The sequence below is a fragment of the Melanostigma gelatinosum genome (assembly GCF_949748355.1).
Source record: "Melanostigma gelatinosum genome assembly, chromosome: 10".
NCBI classification, from domain to species: domain Eukaryota; kingdom Metazoa; phylum Chordata; class Actinopteri; order Perciformes; family Zoarcidae; genus Melanostigma; species Melanostigma gelatinosum.
In genome coordinates this window covers 19,096,278-19,112,936 of record NC_136643.1, presented here as the reverse complement: position 1 = coordinate 19,112,936, position 16,659 = coordinate 19,096,278, and the positions used below count along the sequence as shown (strand labels likewise).

The 16,659-nt window shown below is 42.9% G+C and overlaps 1 protein-coding gene across 6 annotated transcripts in view; it reads left to right on the top strand.

Moving 5' to 3' along the window:
* Positions 1–16,659, top strand: part of map2 (microtubule-associated protein 2) — a 64,334-nt gene that overhangs the window by 36,403 nt on the left and 11,272 nt on the right. For 5 of the 6 annotated variants that reach the window (XM_079276752.1, XM_079276755.1, XM_079276754.1 and 2 more), the window contains 8 exons: positions 1,783–1,872; positions 2,602–2,676; positions 7,242–7,526; positions 9,108–12,110; positions 12,238–12,468; positions 13,579–13,695; positions 14,777–14,838; positions 16,435–16,576. In XM_079276752.1, coding sequence (XP_079132878.1) covers positions 1,783–1,872; positions 2,602–2,676; positions 7,242–7,526; positions 9,108–12,110; positions 12,238–12,468; positions 13,579–13,695; positions 14,777–14,838; positions 16,435–16,576 — 4,005 coding nt within the window. Of the gene's footprint in view, positions 1–1,782; positions 1,873–2,601; positions 2,677–5,108; positions 5,325–7,241; positions 7,527–9,107; positions 12,111–12,237; positions 12,469–13,578; positions 13,696–14,776; positions 14,839–16,434; positions 16,577–16,659 lie in introns of all 6 variants that reach the window. The other variant, XM_079276756.1, reaches the window with a different exon arrangement.

Genomic DNA, 16,659 nt, shown 5'->3' with positions numbered 1-16,659 from the left:
TTCTACAATGTGATTACTGAGACTGAATTGAAATGAAGGGTGTTGCAGATGGCAAAATATTTTTTATTTCAAAAACCTCGCTTAAAATCCTGATTCAGACATCACGCTGTCTTGTAACCTCAAGAAAACTTAGACAAAGAGACAATGCCCTTTTTAGAACATGATGAGCCACACTTGTTTTATTAGCTTATTCTCCCTGATCCTCCCATTTGCACTCCACCACGGATCACCATGTTGTCCTCCATTATGTATTTGCGCACTGGCTGGGTAGCTGAACCTTTCCTTGTTCACCACCCCTAATACTTTATCTTCTCACCTGCAGCTGGTGCTTAATTTCACTTTGCTTCCACAATTCTATGTTAGTTTTATAAAAGCTTCTGTGTGTTTACTTCTTGTTGTGCCATGCATTTGTTTAGTTCTTCTTTAGGGTTTAAAACTCTGTCGAGTACTAACGGAGTACCAACATTGAGTCAATTCTTCAGGCACAGGCGCTCAATGGTGTTGTCAGTTCAGAAAATGGAACTATTCACATCTGGAGCGTTATTTGACTCCAGGTCTAAGCTATAGGGGCTGTTATTAGTTATTTGATGTCCCAACCATTGATTGCGTGTAAGGTAGATGCCTTTCAGCTCTATTTCCCAGTATTGGAAGCAAGGGGGTTTTTTTTGCCTGGAAACAAATAGGTGATGCATGGTTATTACACATTGCTATTGAAAAAGGAAATGGCTGCTCTGAGTTGGCGAGTGGGCTGTGTAATCGTTTCCGGAAGAAGTGTGTATGAGCGTGTGTGTGTATGTGTGTAATTGCATGTGTGTCTGCCTGCCAGCTTGTTTGTGTTGATGTGTGGGCGATGTCGGATAGAAAGAGGTCCTGAAACAGCAGCAGTAAAGCATTACACTGCCACCCAATCCCACATGACCACGGTTTGATAAGAACTCTACAGTTGTCTCCTCCATGCAATATTTCAACTCATACATACAGACAGATGTGAGCTTAAATGCAGAAACTGTAGATCAGTTTTATGTACTGTGACCTGCCAGTGTCAGAAAGCCAGACGACGTTGATAGCTTCTTTCTAAATATTATACACTAGTATTGTAATGAAGAGTGTAAATCTCATATTATTGCCATTTTATTGCAAAAGACTGAATTCAGTATTAGATTTTATGAATGTTAACTCTCTGCAAGGCAAAATTGCTTTTCGGCGTCACCTTGAATAGATGAGAGAGGAAGAAGGGGAATTGTATCTGCAGTCTGGCTGTTCACAGTCCACTGCAGTTACTGAAGCAGGGCTGAACATCAAACAGCCGACTTCATCTCACACTAGCTTCCATGGTTTGCTTTGGTCGGGAACCTTTGTTGCATTTTCAGCCTGTAAGAAAATCTTGAAAAATGTAAAACAATACATTTTGCTTGGCGGTAGCTAAATAACCCAGGATTCAGTTGTAGTCTGCTCTTGTTTAGGGATGCTGGGTTTCCATAGCGACACTCAGCCTTCACCAGCAGCTCTAAGCATCCCTGCAGTTATGGTAACAATTCCAGCTCCCTCACTGGGCTTTCATCGCAGGTCTAGATGATATTATTCAAAAATACACGCTGTCCTCCAGCAACATCAAGCCAACTCAAGTCAAGTTTATGTATACTGTAAAGGCCAATATCACAAAGCACTCATTTTTTTCAACCTAGCCCACATCTTCGAACATTTTTTTATTTCATTTTTATTTTTTCAATCATCTTAAAAGTTGATTGACCTTTTTTTTTGTGCCCATGTATCTATGTTCAGAGCAAGTGTCAGCGCGCATCGTGCAGGAAGTGACGGCAGAGGCAGTGGCGGTACTGAAGGGAGAGCAGGAGACTCAAAGGCTGCCATCCGGTAAGCCGCAAACTCACACGCACACACACACACACACACACAAACACACTTGTGCAACTGCTGCATTCTTTCTTCCATCCAGTCACAGGGTGCTGGAGCGTATCCCTTGCCATTGGACAGGGCACATACTGGATAGGTCACCAATTCACCTAAGATGCATTTTGGGAGGAAACTGCAAAACAAAATCATTTTGCTCTTTAAATATTGCACCCTTAATGTCTCTTGAGTCGGGACACAAGTCAAACTGATGAGAGAACATTTCAGACACACACAAGTCAGGTCTGCCGTTCAAAGAGTCCTCCCCCCTTTTTTATCATGGGAAAGCAGCATATTTACAAATGAAACAATTAATCCCAGTAAGCATACGACAAGCTAAGCACAGAAGAGAATGGGGAGAGATGATCATTTTCCCCAACCCCATGTTGACCTATAGACTCAATACCTACATCTGGCATAAAAGATACGTTGCAAGGAGAAGAGTGTGTTACGTGTGAATGTGGCAGTTGTCTACCAGAACTAACTCACAGGCTTCGCTGTATTTGCTCACCAGTAAGCATTGTGGGTAATGTATGCAGAAGGCGTTGACAAGGAAGTAGAATGTGTGGAATAAAATAGATATCTCTAATTCTGCAGCATCAATTTTGATATTTTTTTTACTCAAAGTCCTTGACAGTATGTGATCACTGATGACTATATTGTTTCTTCCTCTTCCTCTATCTCCCTTTGAAGTTGAAGACACCACAAATTTGCCTCCCTCTCCACCCCTCTCACCTGCTACGGAGCACTTTGGTCCTCTGGAAAAAGGTAGGCCAAGAATGGGATCAGTGTTTAAGAGTATGTCTCTAATGGAGGGGATTGTGGTGTCCTTCTTTTCCCCAACTGAAGCCCTGGAGGTTTGTGATCGCCACCACATTGGAGTACTGATGTTGGTTGGGTCTGGGGCTACTTAAAGCTCCACCTACAGGGGACAACCCACACATTGGTACCCGTTCAGGAAACCGCTACATAAAAGAGTTGCTAAAAGCAGGAACACGTTTTCCATTTTTCAGACATCCATTTCCTTTTAAATCCTGCTTCCTCCTCATCATACACCTGGAAAAGATACAAGTCGTATCTTCATTGTCATCACTGTTTATCTCTCAAAGAAAAGAGTGCCCACATGCACGACTGCCTTGTTACAACGAGTGCACTCTTTTTTTTCATCCTCTTCTTCCATTTCCCTTTCTAAAATCCGCACCTCGTCTCCCCAACACACTAATACGACAGCCACATTAGGTAGCCCTCCGACTTGTTGTTGTTTGTCTTTTTTGTTGTTTTGCATGTCTGCTCATGGTGTTGTGTTTTCTTGTGATTGCCCTCTGTCAGTCTTTTTTGTATGTCATTTTTGTTTTTGTAGCTACAACTACATCTGTAGCTATGGCTACAGATCAGATTTTTAGCGTTGTGAACATTACGTGAAGACGTAGCTGCTTCGCTTCAGGCTTCAAGCTAAAGCCTAGCAATAAAAGTAAGGCGTAAAAATGAGCTAATATAATAAATTCACTACAACTGTAGCAATGCAGTCTAGATAAACTGAATCATCGTAGTAAGTTAGTTAGCGTAGGCATACTAGCATATAGCTGTGTGTGTGCGTGTTTGTTAGCTAGCCGTTACACTGAAAATACTACCTTGATTTGTTTGTTTGTACCTTAAATTGATAAAAGTATTTGTTCTTTGCGTTTCATATTTGCGCATTTTCATTGTGATACAGTTTGGTTCTTCATCTTTGACTTCTAAATTGTAGTTTAAGCAATGCAATGATTATTGTGTACAGTGCAAGTAAACGGTCAGCCGGCTTTACGCTGCCTGTGTCTTCATGTCTACTCAATTCACAGTCTGGCTGGAATGTAATGAGAAGTCTGTAGATGGGTCAGCCATGCACCAAATACAGATGGTCAGTTGTGGTAACATTGTGTTTCGAGTGCACTAGAAGAAGTACGTAAGAATGATTTGAGGTTATCTGAGTTTTCTACAGAAAGTGACAGTTCTGTGTTCTTGATCAGATAGAGTGATGAAGAGATTTAGTTACGCGGGCGTTATTGTATTCGTGGTCATGATTCAAAGCAAGTAGGTTCAGTCTTGGAAGGCTCAGTCACGACCTTAGAGGATGGTGTTCTTTTAAACATTACCTTTCTGAACTCCGCAGGGGTTTTCCCTTTGTTCTAAAAGAGGATTAGCTGTCTTTGAGGTTTTTTATAGGTAAGGGGTTTGTTCGTGTAATGGCAGTGGCAAAACACACGTTACTGATTGTGTTATGACTACAACTACTACAGTATTAGTATTATAATTGTTGTGTCTGTGTTGTATGTCTTTTATTTAGATTTAATCATTCATACGTGAAGCGGTTTGTGTTGTTATCTTCCTCAAACGATGAAATATTCAAATTTAGTTTGTCGCAGAGTAGGGCTGGGCCCCAAAGCTTTGACCCCTTTGATTTGCTTGTCGGTCTCCTTATCAATGTCCCGTGTGTTACGTTTCTCTTGCTCTCAATCAAGCTTTGCCTTCTTCTTGCATCCCCCTCTCTGGTGACTCGCCATTTTTTTCTCCTCAAGCTTTAACTTCCCTTTCTCCACAAAAAAATGTCCATCTTAAGAAGTAACTTGAGGATGTATCTCGTAAAGAACGAGTCAATGGTTGGTAATTCCCTAATGTACAGCTGGCCCCAGTTCAATTACTGATTTAGTTACAAGAATCTAAGGACCTAAACCAAAACAAGAAAAATATAAACATCATAAATTGTTGCAATGGATCTACTTCCGTGAAACATTTTACTTTTATGTAATACACAATTTAATTCTGCCTCTCAACAGATGCCAACAAGCTTCAAAACCCTTAATACATAATGCAAGTTAACTGGCGTTGAATATTTTTTTCTAAACTTTGAAAGGTGTCAATTATTTTGTTAAAGAAAGTAAAAATTGAAATGAGATGAAAATAATTACTGCAAAGTTTTTTTTTCTTTTTGCCGAAATCGCATAATCTCTCTTCATTGGCATTCTATCAATGTTGTCAAAGATAAACTAGATTGAAAGACTCAAATGTCAAATCGCCTTTAAGATGGACATTCTTTGGTGTGTTTTCCATTTTTTCTTTCTTCCTTTTCCTTTCTACCCTTTCTCTTCCTCTTCACTCTCTCTTTCAGTCCGTGTGTCCAGATTTCCCTGCAGTTCTTCTCCTTGTGTCTGTCTTGTTTGTAGATGTAGGGGATGAGGAGGAGGTGGGCCCTCTCCGCCGCTTCCAAAATTCTCGGGAGAGGTGCAAGTTCCTCGCCCCCTCCATCTCAGTTTCCGTGCCCGAGGACGACCCCTACCACTCCGACGAGGAGTACTATGACCACCCATTGTTCAGCCCAGAGTGGACGCACTCGGGTTCTCGCCCCACAGGGCAGGCCGTGGCCTTTAGACAGATTGAAGGTGAACCACGCATGGTTCCTCTTTGCCATATCCCCCCTCCATTCCTCTCTCTCTCTCACTCTGTTTCTCTACTTTCTCATTTTGATGCTAATTTCCTCTCCTTCTGTGATTTGACCTCCTCCTTCCATCCCTCTTGTCCTTCCGTCTCTCCGTCCGTCAGTCCGTCTACTCGTCTATTCGTCTGTCCTTGTGTGTGTGTTTGTGTGTCCTTGTGACGTTTGTCTGCTCAACATCTGAGCAACTTCATATTTGTTTAACAGTCATATTTCCTTTTTTTTCATTTATTTCACCCGAAGCCATGCTACTTGTGGTTGCCATGCTGTTAAGTCCGACACATAGCTGTGAAGTCTCAGAAGTAGGATTCACTTAATGGACACGATACATTACAGCTCTCAACAGTAAGGTCCAAATGGCTTTCATGAATATCTCAGAGATACGGTGCATGATTGATGACCTCCATGCACAAATTCCTCTGCACCAATCATCTCCCAGAGTTATGTTTTGGTTTATTCTTTAAAATGACCCCTCAACGCCTTAATTATGCCGTGCCATATCAAACCCTCTACACGCATCCTAAGTTACTGTCACTCACTCACTTTGGCATCAGAGAAGACTTTCAGCTCCACTCACTCTCAAACAACTTTCCACTTGTATTGTCGTTAGAAACACAACATGGAGCCAGTTTAAAGGGGAACTAGGACTAGGGTCTTTACACTTAGACTGTTCAAACACACAACATAGCCTTTTACGTTATCCATCCAACAAAATAAATCATTTGATTGGGCAGCTTCAACTGAGGACAGCAACTTAATTTATACCTCTGTCGGCTCTCTGATACAACTCAACCCCTCTAAAACACAATGCCTTTTAAATGTTACATGGCCTTGTCAGCCACAGGTCATATTGTAACTTGCCCTTGTCTGCTCTGATTAATTTGACATGCAGTTAACAAACCATAATGAAAACTCAACTCCTGGCATTTGCTCCTAGTGGTCTTCACCACTGTGACCCATGCGCCAGGCCAAAGTAGTCAACCGAGGGAAAACACTGGCATTCATTCAATAAACACAACAACAAAGAAGAGATATAATGAGTATGTCATTGACCGTGAAACTGCAGACATTTTTTAAATCGTGTAAATGTAGTCTGATTATTAACTCCTCCAGCTTCCCCCAACCCGTCATTGGCACCGCTGACAAAGAAATCGAGTCGAAACATTGTTTTTACCAACAACTATGTCACAAGCAGCAACACTGGGCTGCACCGCTTCTGAATAGAAGTTGTGTTATTACACAAGAACTCAAAATGTTATGCAGGAATGGCTGCTGAAAAACTAACTTGTATGCCCCCCACATTGTCCATTGCACAGTCCGTGTGCAAAATCGAGAATCTGAGGCACTCTACCTTTTGCTGTAATGGACTGCAGCTATTCAAGTTTGCCTCTTCTAAAGAGCCTGGGTTTTCAGAAATGTGCTGACTAGAAGTGCTTCAACAACAGTGCAGTGTTAGGCCATGAAGTGTTACAACTTCATTTATGTTTCCATTTTTCATGAACAACCTCAGTTGTCAATGATGGCATGGTCAATCTGGGTTGAATGGTGTATGCCACAGAAAAAGAGAAATGGAAACGGTTGTTTTTTTACAGTAAATAAAACAAAGATATTGAGAAATAAATGTAATGCATGCCTTTAACCAACACTAAGCACCCAAAGTAGAAAAGCATACAAACAGAATGAAAAACCACCCACACACTCTGTTCTATATGTGTAATGTACCTATATGTGTGAACAGACATACATTTTAGGTCATCTTTTCCCAGAGCTGAAAGTGTCCCATCATAAGTTGTGTTCTCACATAACCCAAGTCTGTGTTGCCTGTAGTCTTAATGTGTCCCCCTCTCACCCTGTTTTTGAGAAGAAGAGACCATGGAGGCTCTTACAGCTGAATACGAGGAAGAGGTGGAAGAGGAGGAGGAGGAGAGTGCAGAGGCAGCAGAGTCCGAGGAAGCTCTTGATGAGCAGCAGTGGAGCGGGGAAGAGCCCGAGCTGGACAACCCCCAAGCTGAGCCCTTAGAGCAGGCAGAGGCCATAGACGAGGCCCAGGATCTAGACCTGGAGCTGGGCGAAGCAGCTAGTGCTGCTGCAGAAAGCTCTGTGGACAGAGAGGAGGAGGAAGCAGAGGGTGGGGAGAGCCCTGAGACAGGTGTGTCCTGCCCTCCTGCTCTCCCTGCCGGCATGTTACTGTATTGTGTACTGTATAAGAGCACAAGATGTGTCAAAAGGACCCCATAAGCATAATAATTCAGGTGGAATGGCAAGTAATCCCCACTGCGCTCGGCTGTGGCTGCAAGGCAACACAGGCTTGTTGGTGAAAAAAGCCACATTCTTTTAACTTGACCTGGTTTTATTGTGTGCTATCTTTGCGCTTGTATTTTCTTTGTCTTGCTGTGGTTTTCGGCGCCGTGTCGTATTGGTATGATGAAGTGAACGTAGCAGTGCTTTTTTCCGCCAGCTCTAAGTTTACAGATTACACGTTGTGTTTACAAGTGGCTTGATGCTGGTATGCCAATGCGGTGCACTTTTCGTAACCATGAATCATACTTTCTAACCATGGGTCACTCATATTATTGTCATGATTTTGTGTACATCATTTGCAGGGCATCTTGTGTTGGCTGTCTCATGTCATCAAGTGTGGTTCAGTTGCCTCATCAAATGCATTATCATATCAGCAAAATTACAATTCATTTGTTTATTTTGTTTTTGTCACTGTTATTGACTATTTATGGCATTTCTTCTGTCGTTCACGAGCAAGGTTCTTCTGCATTAGTGTCAATATGCTTTGGATTTTATAAAGACATATGAAAGTCATTTTTAGGAGCCAAAATGAATTGTATGTTAATAAAACTATATGATAAATTTAAATTGGGGAAAATCTCATAACATTTCATTGTACAGTGGAAACTTCTTTCAGTGATCACATCTGGCCAGGTTAAATTGATCACTACTTTTTTTTCTTTATTTCTCATTAATCACGATCACTATCTAACTGACACTTTATTTATTGAATTCATATAAAGTAACGAAAAAGGCAGCTTTGCTATTTTTTATTCACCGTTCCAAAATACAGCTGTTTCAAACGCAGCGTCAGCTGTTTCGTGGTGGGCTTCAACCACAGGTGTTTCCCCTATTCGCTTTGGTTTTCTGTCTCCATTATTAGCAGACATGACTGTGTCTTGATGTTTGAGTAGACTACTCATACATCTTATCATGTATAAAAATACCCCAAATGAACACTGCAAGCAGACTACTTGATACTTGAACAGCATTTGTATATGTAGGAATGTCTCCGTGCCAAGCTTTTTGATCCATATAAGTGGTTGATCACTGTAACCGTGATCACTATAAGTGGCTTCCACTGTAATTACAAAGAATGACAGAAATGCTATAATTTTTTTTAATTTGATGTTTTGAAGAGTCGCATGGATATCCATCCCATCGATTATTGCTTGTTCCCCATAAATCAGCATCGCAGTCGCCTCATGCCGGTTCCGTCACATACCATGCCATACTGTGATCCATCTGTGACTTGGTGGGCCCAATAATCTTGCCGTATTTCTTCAGTGATGGCCGTATCATTGTGCTGTAAGTTTCTGAGGAGAGCTTTGCCTGTTTCTGTGACAACAGCTTTCCCAGTCCCTAGCTTAATGAATATCTCACTCGCAGCATGCCAAAGCATTACTTTTCTATGTTGATCAAAACAGCCGACTTATAGATATCCTTTCAGCTTTGAAGATGGACTCAGACAAGCAGGGAAGCGAGAAAAGTGGTTCCATGAGCCCAGACAGCATTGGATCGGAGAAACGCCCAGAGGAGATTTTTGAGCCCCAGATGCAAGGGTTTTTTGCTGGTGAACGAGTTGTACCAGAGAGCCCCACCAAGGAAATGCCATCATTTGTTCCTCCGAATGTTGAAAACAAAGCCAAAGAATATGCCAGATCACTCACACTTCAGCCCACATATGGCGAGCCAATCACAGTGTCGGAGAAACAGCCGTCAGTGGAGGTGGTGGAGATCAGCAGTATCGGTCCTCCCCCTGATGTATCGTCACTGGGAGACAAAGTTCAAGGACGAGACTCAACAACGGACGCTAGAGACAGATCTGGCATGTCAGCATATTTTGAAACATCAGCCATTGAGGTTGTTGAGGCTCCCCAATGTAAGGGCGAAGGTTATTACGAACTGAGCAGATCTGGTGAAGAGAAGAGTACAGTTGATGCCGGGCCTCAAGAGATCAGCTACAGCACACTAGCTGAAGCTCAGGATAAACCCAACACTAAAGAAAGTACAGCAGAAGACACTAGACTGTTCACAGTTCCTGACAGGAGTAGTGAATGCAGGCTTTCCCCGGGTAAACTGGCCTTAGACCAGAGGAGTTACTCACTTAACATTACTATTGGAGCAATGGATCCGAGTGGCCAAGGAAGACCTAGGAACTTCTCCCCACTAGCCACAGATATCATGTCATACACTAGTGGAAGTCTAGATGAGTCAGCCGACTACCTCCCAGTCACTACACCATCTGTGGATAAGCCTCCATCCTTGCCTCCTCTGATCCTGGAGACTGCAGCCTCCATCACCTCAGATTCTTCATCTCCTCCAAGAACCACTGAACCGATTTCAAAACCCAGCCCTGAACCGGATTCGCCAGAATCACCGCAGCCCCTTCAGACCACCTATAACGATGGCACAGAGATGGCGCAAGACTTGCCTGAGATGCTGGACCTAGCTGGTACCCGTTCCAGACTTGCATCCGAAAACACCGAACCAGACATCACCAGGAGAAAGTCAATTCAAGCTGATTATCCAGCCTTCACAGGTGACCCACTGGCTAGCCTAGTTTCAGGGGAACTAAGTCCTATGTTCAGAAAGAGTGAAAGCCAGCTGGAAGATATGGGCTATTGCGTGTTCAGTGAATATTCAGGACCCATGCCATCACCTGCAGATGTGTTGAGCCCCACAAATCTTTCTGCACAGGTCTTCACCCACTCCGTCCTGGAGGCGAAAGTGGCTGAGCAAGCTAGGAAATTAGCAGTCAGAGACACATCTGTGGAGGACCAGAGCCAGCCATCAGGAGTTGCTGATGTCACTGAAGAGAAAGACCAGAGGCAAGTAGAGAGAAACAATTCTGCTGAAGAAAAGTGCAAGGTTGCAGATGAACAGTCAAAAAAATGTGTTAGAGCGATGCCACTAGCTCAGCCAAGTGAGTCCTTTGTGACACCAACGGTCACTGTGACTCTAGAAGAAGGCGGGAGGTCATTTAGTGACACTGAACGACAAGCAAGTGGCGAAGCCTCAGCATCAGAAACCGAGATTGCCCACTATGAGAGGCAGATCCGCAAATTGGAGATGGAGGACAGGCCTCTCAGTATGGAGGAGGAAAGAGAACTGCAGGAACTTAGGGAGAAAGTGAAGCTGGTCCATCAGGAAGCCTATGAGGAAGTGGATGCTGAAGATGTGTACCAGCTGACTGGTGTGGCCAAGGATCGGATTGCCAGGCCTGTCAAAACGTCACCTGCTTCGTCTGTGGACAGCAACATTGATGATGATAAGCTGCTCTCTCCAGTGCTCTCGCCTTCAAAGCTTAAACAAAGAGAAGTTTATGGTTCCCCCAAAAGAACAGTTTCACCAGTGTTAGGAATTAACAAAGAAAAAGAGGAGTCAGAAAGAAAATGTAGGGAAGAGCAAGAGAAGGAAGCAGCCAAGAAGAAAATGAAAGAAGAGGCTGAGATGAAAATCAGGGAAGAAGCAGAAAAAAAAGAAAAGGAAATGAAAGAGATAGTAGAGAAGGAAAGGAGAGAGAAAGAAGAGGCAGAAAGAATCCTGAGGGAAGAGACAGAAAGGAAGGAGAAAGAGGAGAGAGAGATGAAAGAAAAAGAAGAAAGAGAGAAGAAGGAAAGAGAAGAGAGGGAAAATATGGAGCAAGAGGAGAGAAAAAAGAAAGAGGAGAGAGAGCAGAGAGAAATAGAGGAAAAAGAAAGAATAGAAAAAGAGTTGCGAGAGAAGGAAGAAAAAGAAAAGATAGAAATGGAACTGAAAGAGAAGGAAGAAAAAGAAAAGATAGAAATGGAACTGAAAGAGAAGGAAGAAAAAGAAAAGATAGAAATGGAGCTGAAAGAGAAGGAAGAAAAAGAAAACATAGCAATGGAACTGAAAAAGAAGGAAGAAAAAGAGAAAGTTGCTGAGTTGGACAAAAAGGTTGCAGACAAGCTTGAGGAGATGGCAAGACAACCAGAGGAAAAGGCGGCCGCGAAACCTGTGGAGAAAGAAGCTGAAAAATCTGTGGAGGCTGAAAAGGAGCAAGACAAAGATGAGGAAGAGGTGTTCGGTAAAGTAGGGGCAGGAGTGGTAAAGGAGATCCCAGAAACTCGAGCTGCCATCGAATCAGTGGTGACAGTTGAAGACGATTTTATCACTGTGGTCCAGACCATTGATGAAGCAGAAGAGCCGGGACACAGTGTTCGCTTCTCTGGTTCACCTGAGGCTGAAGGGCTTTGTGTCACTGCCCAGAAAGAGGAAGAGGAGGAAGAGGAGGAGTCTGTGGAACTGGCCCAAGAAGCAGACTTGGAGGCTGCAAGTCTAGAGGAGGTGGTAGATGTTCTTGAGACCCCTGCCTCCCCTGGGAAGGAGGCTCAAACCATAGACACTGAAGAACCAACAGAGAGCTACGATCGAGATGAAACCACAATGGACGACTCCATCCTGGACAGCTCCTGGGTTGACACACAAGGTGAGATCTCTTTGGTAGTTTATTCCATTACATTGTTCTTTTTTCCCATTTCTTTATTCTTCTGCTTCAAATAAACACAATGTGATGATGTCTCATGTTTTTCATGTCTTGCTTTGCCACCCTGCAGATGATGATAAGAGTATGGCGACAGAGCAGATTGAGCCTTTGCCCAAAGTCAAAAAGCCTGCTGTGGTCCAGAACAAGCATACCCAACAAAGGAAGACAGAGAAACAAGAAAAGCCAGTCAAACCCAAGGCCAAGGGAGGGCGGGCTAAGGGCCAAATCTCCACACCAGAACGCAAGCCCGTCCGCAAAGAACCTGTCTACATCCCCAGAGAGGAAATCCAGAAGAAAAAAGGTTCCCTTCATTTCACAGTTATAAATATTACAGTTATGGTTTATCAGCATACCTGCTGCTTTCCATAGAATCAGTATTGTTATACACTTTTCTTCTTTGTCCTGTACGTTGAGTAAAGCCATTTAAAGAAGTTGCTCGGCATCATCATTAGGATTGTAAAGGTTCTGAAAATGAGATCGAAACCGCAACACAAGCGTCCACAGTCTCGTGTTCCCCCTCAACCCGCTGCTACCGCGACCGCTGCAGATCCCCCCCGGGCACATTCAAGTCAGCAGTCTGGGAACATTATGGTTATCTGGGGGAGTGCAGAGATGGCAATTGCATCATCGACAAAACACACACAATTTGTCCGTAGTGTTTCACAAAATTCCCTTAGGCGACAGGCAGCACTTCAAATATGTAAGCACGTTTCCGAAGACATCATCCCAACAATGATCTTTGCGATCCTCCTTAGAATCCCCAACGACAGCAGGTAACTCCTACCAATGTCTTGAGAATGACACCACAAGCTAACTCGGACTGTGCTTAAGCAATTACCAATGCAATCAGGGTTTTAATGGCACTGGATATGCGATAGTTCATATCGATAGTCATAAAAAACACGGGATTCAAGCAGTTTCTCTGTGTTGGGACCCCGAAATGAAGTGCCGAGCCGACCGCGTTTCAGTATGTGACTGACTGCATAGTTGAGTTGCATCTTATCCAGGAGGTTCGCTAACAGATGTTTACTCAAAACACAAAACCTGTATTCCTACTGCCGCACTGCTTAAATGGTTCTTAATAGTCCTCTTTATTTAGTTAATGTATAAAGAGGACTATTACAAGGTATTACAAGGTATGAACCGCATCATGGCTCTATAATGGAGGTCTGAACAGAAACTCGGAATTGGAGAATTGTTAAACCCCTCATCATCATGTGCCTAAGTGATCTAGTTACTTATTGTTTACCTCTAATAACTTTTTGTGTCAGAAGATTTGCAGTCTCATAACAACCCAGAGACACATTGATTTGAGTCAGCTGTTGTTAGTATAGTACAAATAGGAACGTGGTTCAGTCTCTGCTTTTTTGTTGTGTCTCTGCTTTTGTCAATGGCCTGTTTCCTCTGGTAGCTGTGATAAGGAAGGCCGAGCTTACCAAATCCCCATCTAAGAGGAGTGCGATGAAACCAGCCGTCCGCCAGACCCGCCCCACCCAGCACCACTCCTGTCCTAGAAGGAGACCCACAGGTGACACATTGCCTCGGTCTGTCATACAACTCTAGTGCTGTGTGCACTACAGCGTCCCTTCACTGTCAGCTTCCACCTGGTTTTGGCATCCATTTTGTTTTGTTGGTTACCATGTTTTGCTTTTGTCGTTGTATTTAATCACAATAAAAATTGACTGTCATACATGTTTCATTTCCTTCATTTGCTTTTGTGCACATCGTCTCTTTGTTCTTTTGAAAGAAACTTAACACCAAGTTGAAAATATAAATTCACTGCCATCCTGTGGGTTTTTTTCAGGATTCACTGAACACTTTCAAAGCACACTTCCACATCACTACTGCAATGTCAGCAAAAGCACGATGTTCAGCTGGTGTTAAGATACTCTTTAAATGCATCTTCCTTGCTGTTACCGGTTCCAGCCATTTGTTTTTTTGCTCTTGGTGAGCTGTTGGTGGTCTGTTGCTCTGTCACATTAATGTACTAATATGTTTTATAATTATTCCATGTCATTTAAAGGTTGCCTGATAGTCGTTTGGTGTGAAAAACCTAGAAATTGTTCCTGACCTCTCTAGTCTTTCATAATGGTTTTCAACCTGTGGTTGCCAGGCAACTAGTAATCCTCGGTTCTATGGACCTGACACTATAAAGACTCAGAGTCCCAGAGGCAGTTTGCACTTCATTTTCCCCTGATGGGCTGAATTCTGTGTCACTGATGATGACAGCTCAGTGTACTACTGCATTGCCCCAATTCGATTATTTTCCAGGGTTGCCTTACGTAATAGTAAATCCCCCCCCGACTCTGTGTGATACCTTGCCAAATCTTTGCAGAACAGAGCTCTCAATGGGGCCGCAACCCGCTCCCACAGAACATTCAATTTGTCATATGCTCCATGCCAGGTACGGCAAAGTTGCATTTTTGTACATCCATACGAACACATACAAAACCAAATGTGCTCAATGATCAAGGACACAAATATGATGATATTCCTTCAAAAGTAGGCCATTAAATGGGTTCTCACTTCGTCCCCTTCAGTGTATGAAGGTCAAAACGTGTATTCTGATGGTGTTGTAATATTCCTGTTATTCTGTTTCTGTTTCTCAGAGGTGCTACCAGACAGTCGTCAGCCTTTAAGTGTTGCCAGAAAGTCTCGCGATAGAGCATCGGTGAGTACGCTCCATCAGCCCAACAGTGGAATGAGAAATACCATATCAAAGCTTTACTGGCAAACCGCCTGGATCATCAAGTAGTTTTGCAGTAGGGTAATTCAATATACTGACGCTGAAGAGAGAAACCAAAACGTTCTCCTAAACGCCAGCGACTGATTGCTCTCCAACATTAGATGCGCTGTACATCAGCCTTTTGTTGTCCTTTATTATAAAGAGTTTTAGAAAAGAAAGGTTGGTCAACATGGACACGCTGATATTGTATTACACCATGCAATTAATGGATAATTAAGTCAAAACAGATGTCAAATCTTTTTCTCTTGCTACTAATATGAAACGAATACGCAAGTTGCCTTGTGCGTCTTTAGTGCCAACTCTGAAACAACAAACACCACATTAATTAGGCAGAATAATTATCATTGGAATTGAGAGTTATGAAAAGCTGTTATATATTTTCTCTTGTGACTTCCAGAGAAACCTAATCATCTATTCAGATAAACACATTACAGGCTGTCTCCCCTCTCTCCATCTAAGCCCTAATCCCTGCCTGAAAAACGGTGAATTGCATTTCTGTATTAACACCACTGCCAGTTTTCGTTTTGTATTTTGTGAAACCAATATTTATGTCCGTTGCATTTGCTTTTTGTGAAAATGTTTGCCATTGTTGCCTTGTTTAATGAGTCTTTGCAAAAGTAGACAAGGCAGATCCATTTAGAGCATTTTCTTTCTTACTGAGTGGGTGTCGAATCACCCCTGTGACATTTCTCCAGCGGCTGTGGTCGTGACTGCATTTTACTCCTCCACCATGGTAATGACAGTTATTGTGTCTAAAATAACACCGTTTCTGCATTTCTTAAATGTCATGTCATCAAAGCATACTGTAAGAGGGCTCTGTCACTCTGAGCCCACATTATATTTCACTTTTGATTCACACATTATATTTACAGTCTTCAATACATCTGTTACCATGGTCTGCAGTGTACTTTTTTCTTTTTTTTCTTCAAGTTTGTTGTTTGGCGTTTTGAAGTCACAGATTTTAAAATTTCTTAACTGACATGTTCACATGTTCACAAGTGCATGAATTGCTGTCGTGATGGGATATAATTAAATGTCAAACACACAAGATCTGATGCTACTATCTCATTCATCATCACCACAAAGGAGATGAGATCTTGTGCACTGATAATGCATGTTAAAGCGCTGTTATTTTCACCATTCTTTTGTCACCCTGTGTCCTGTGTTTTGGTGCCATGCTACTCACCCACCGGGCCTCATCGTTGTGCTATCTCAGTGCCATGCCCATCGTTCGCCACTAACAAAGATCCCCACCTCCATATCCAGAGTGGCCGCCTCATTAGCCCATCCTCAGCCTCAATGCTTCCCAGTATTACAGAGACTCATAGCCAAGGTAGGTGAATGGCAGAGCGGCCTTGTCGCTGCGGGAGTTCAGGAAAGATCATAAAAACATATATAATTTGTTTGAAAATGACTTTTATTTGCAATATTAGCAAACTAGACCGGTTATGTCACCTTTTATTAAGAATCAATCAGAGCCTCACTGGCCTAAGGATCGACCTCTTGTCTGTTTCCGAACAGGACGGTGGGTCGTGGAGCCCTGCAAAGAGGTCCTCCGTGCCGCGACATGCCTCCATTCTGAGTCGCCGGCCATACCCTGACCATGAGGAGAGCTCCACCTCCATCACCAGCTCCGGCTCCACAGCTCCTCGCAGACCCACATGTAGGCTCAACTTACTTCTCAAAGTATTGGTGTTTAGGTGGTCTTAGATAAATCAATCAGCCTCCAGTATGAGTCTCAGCAAA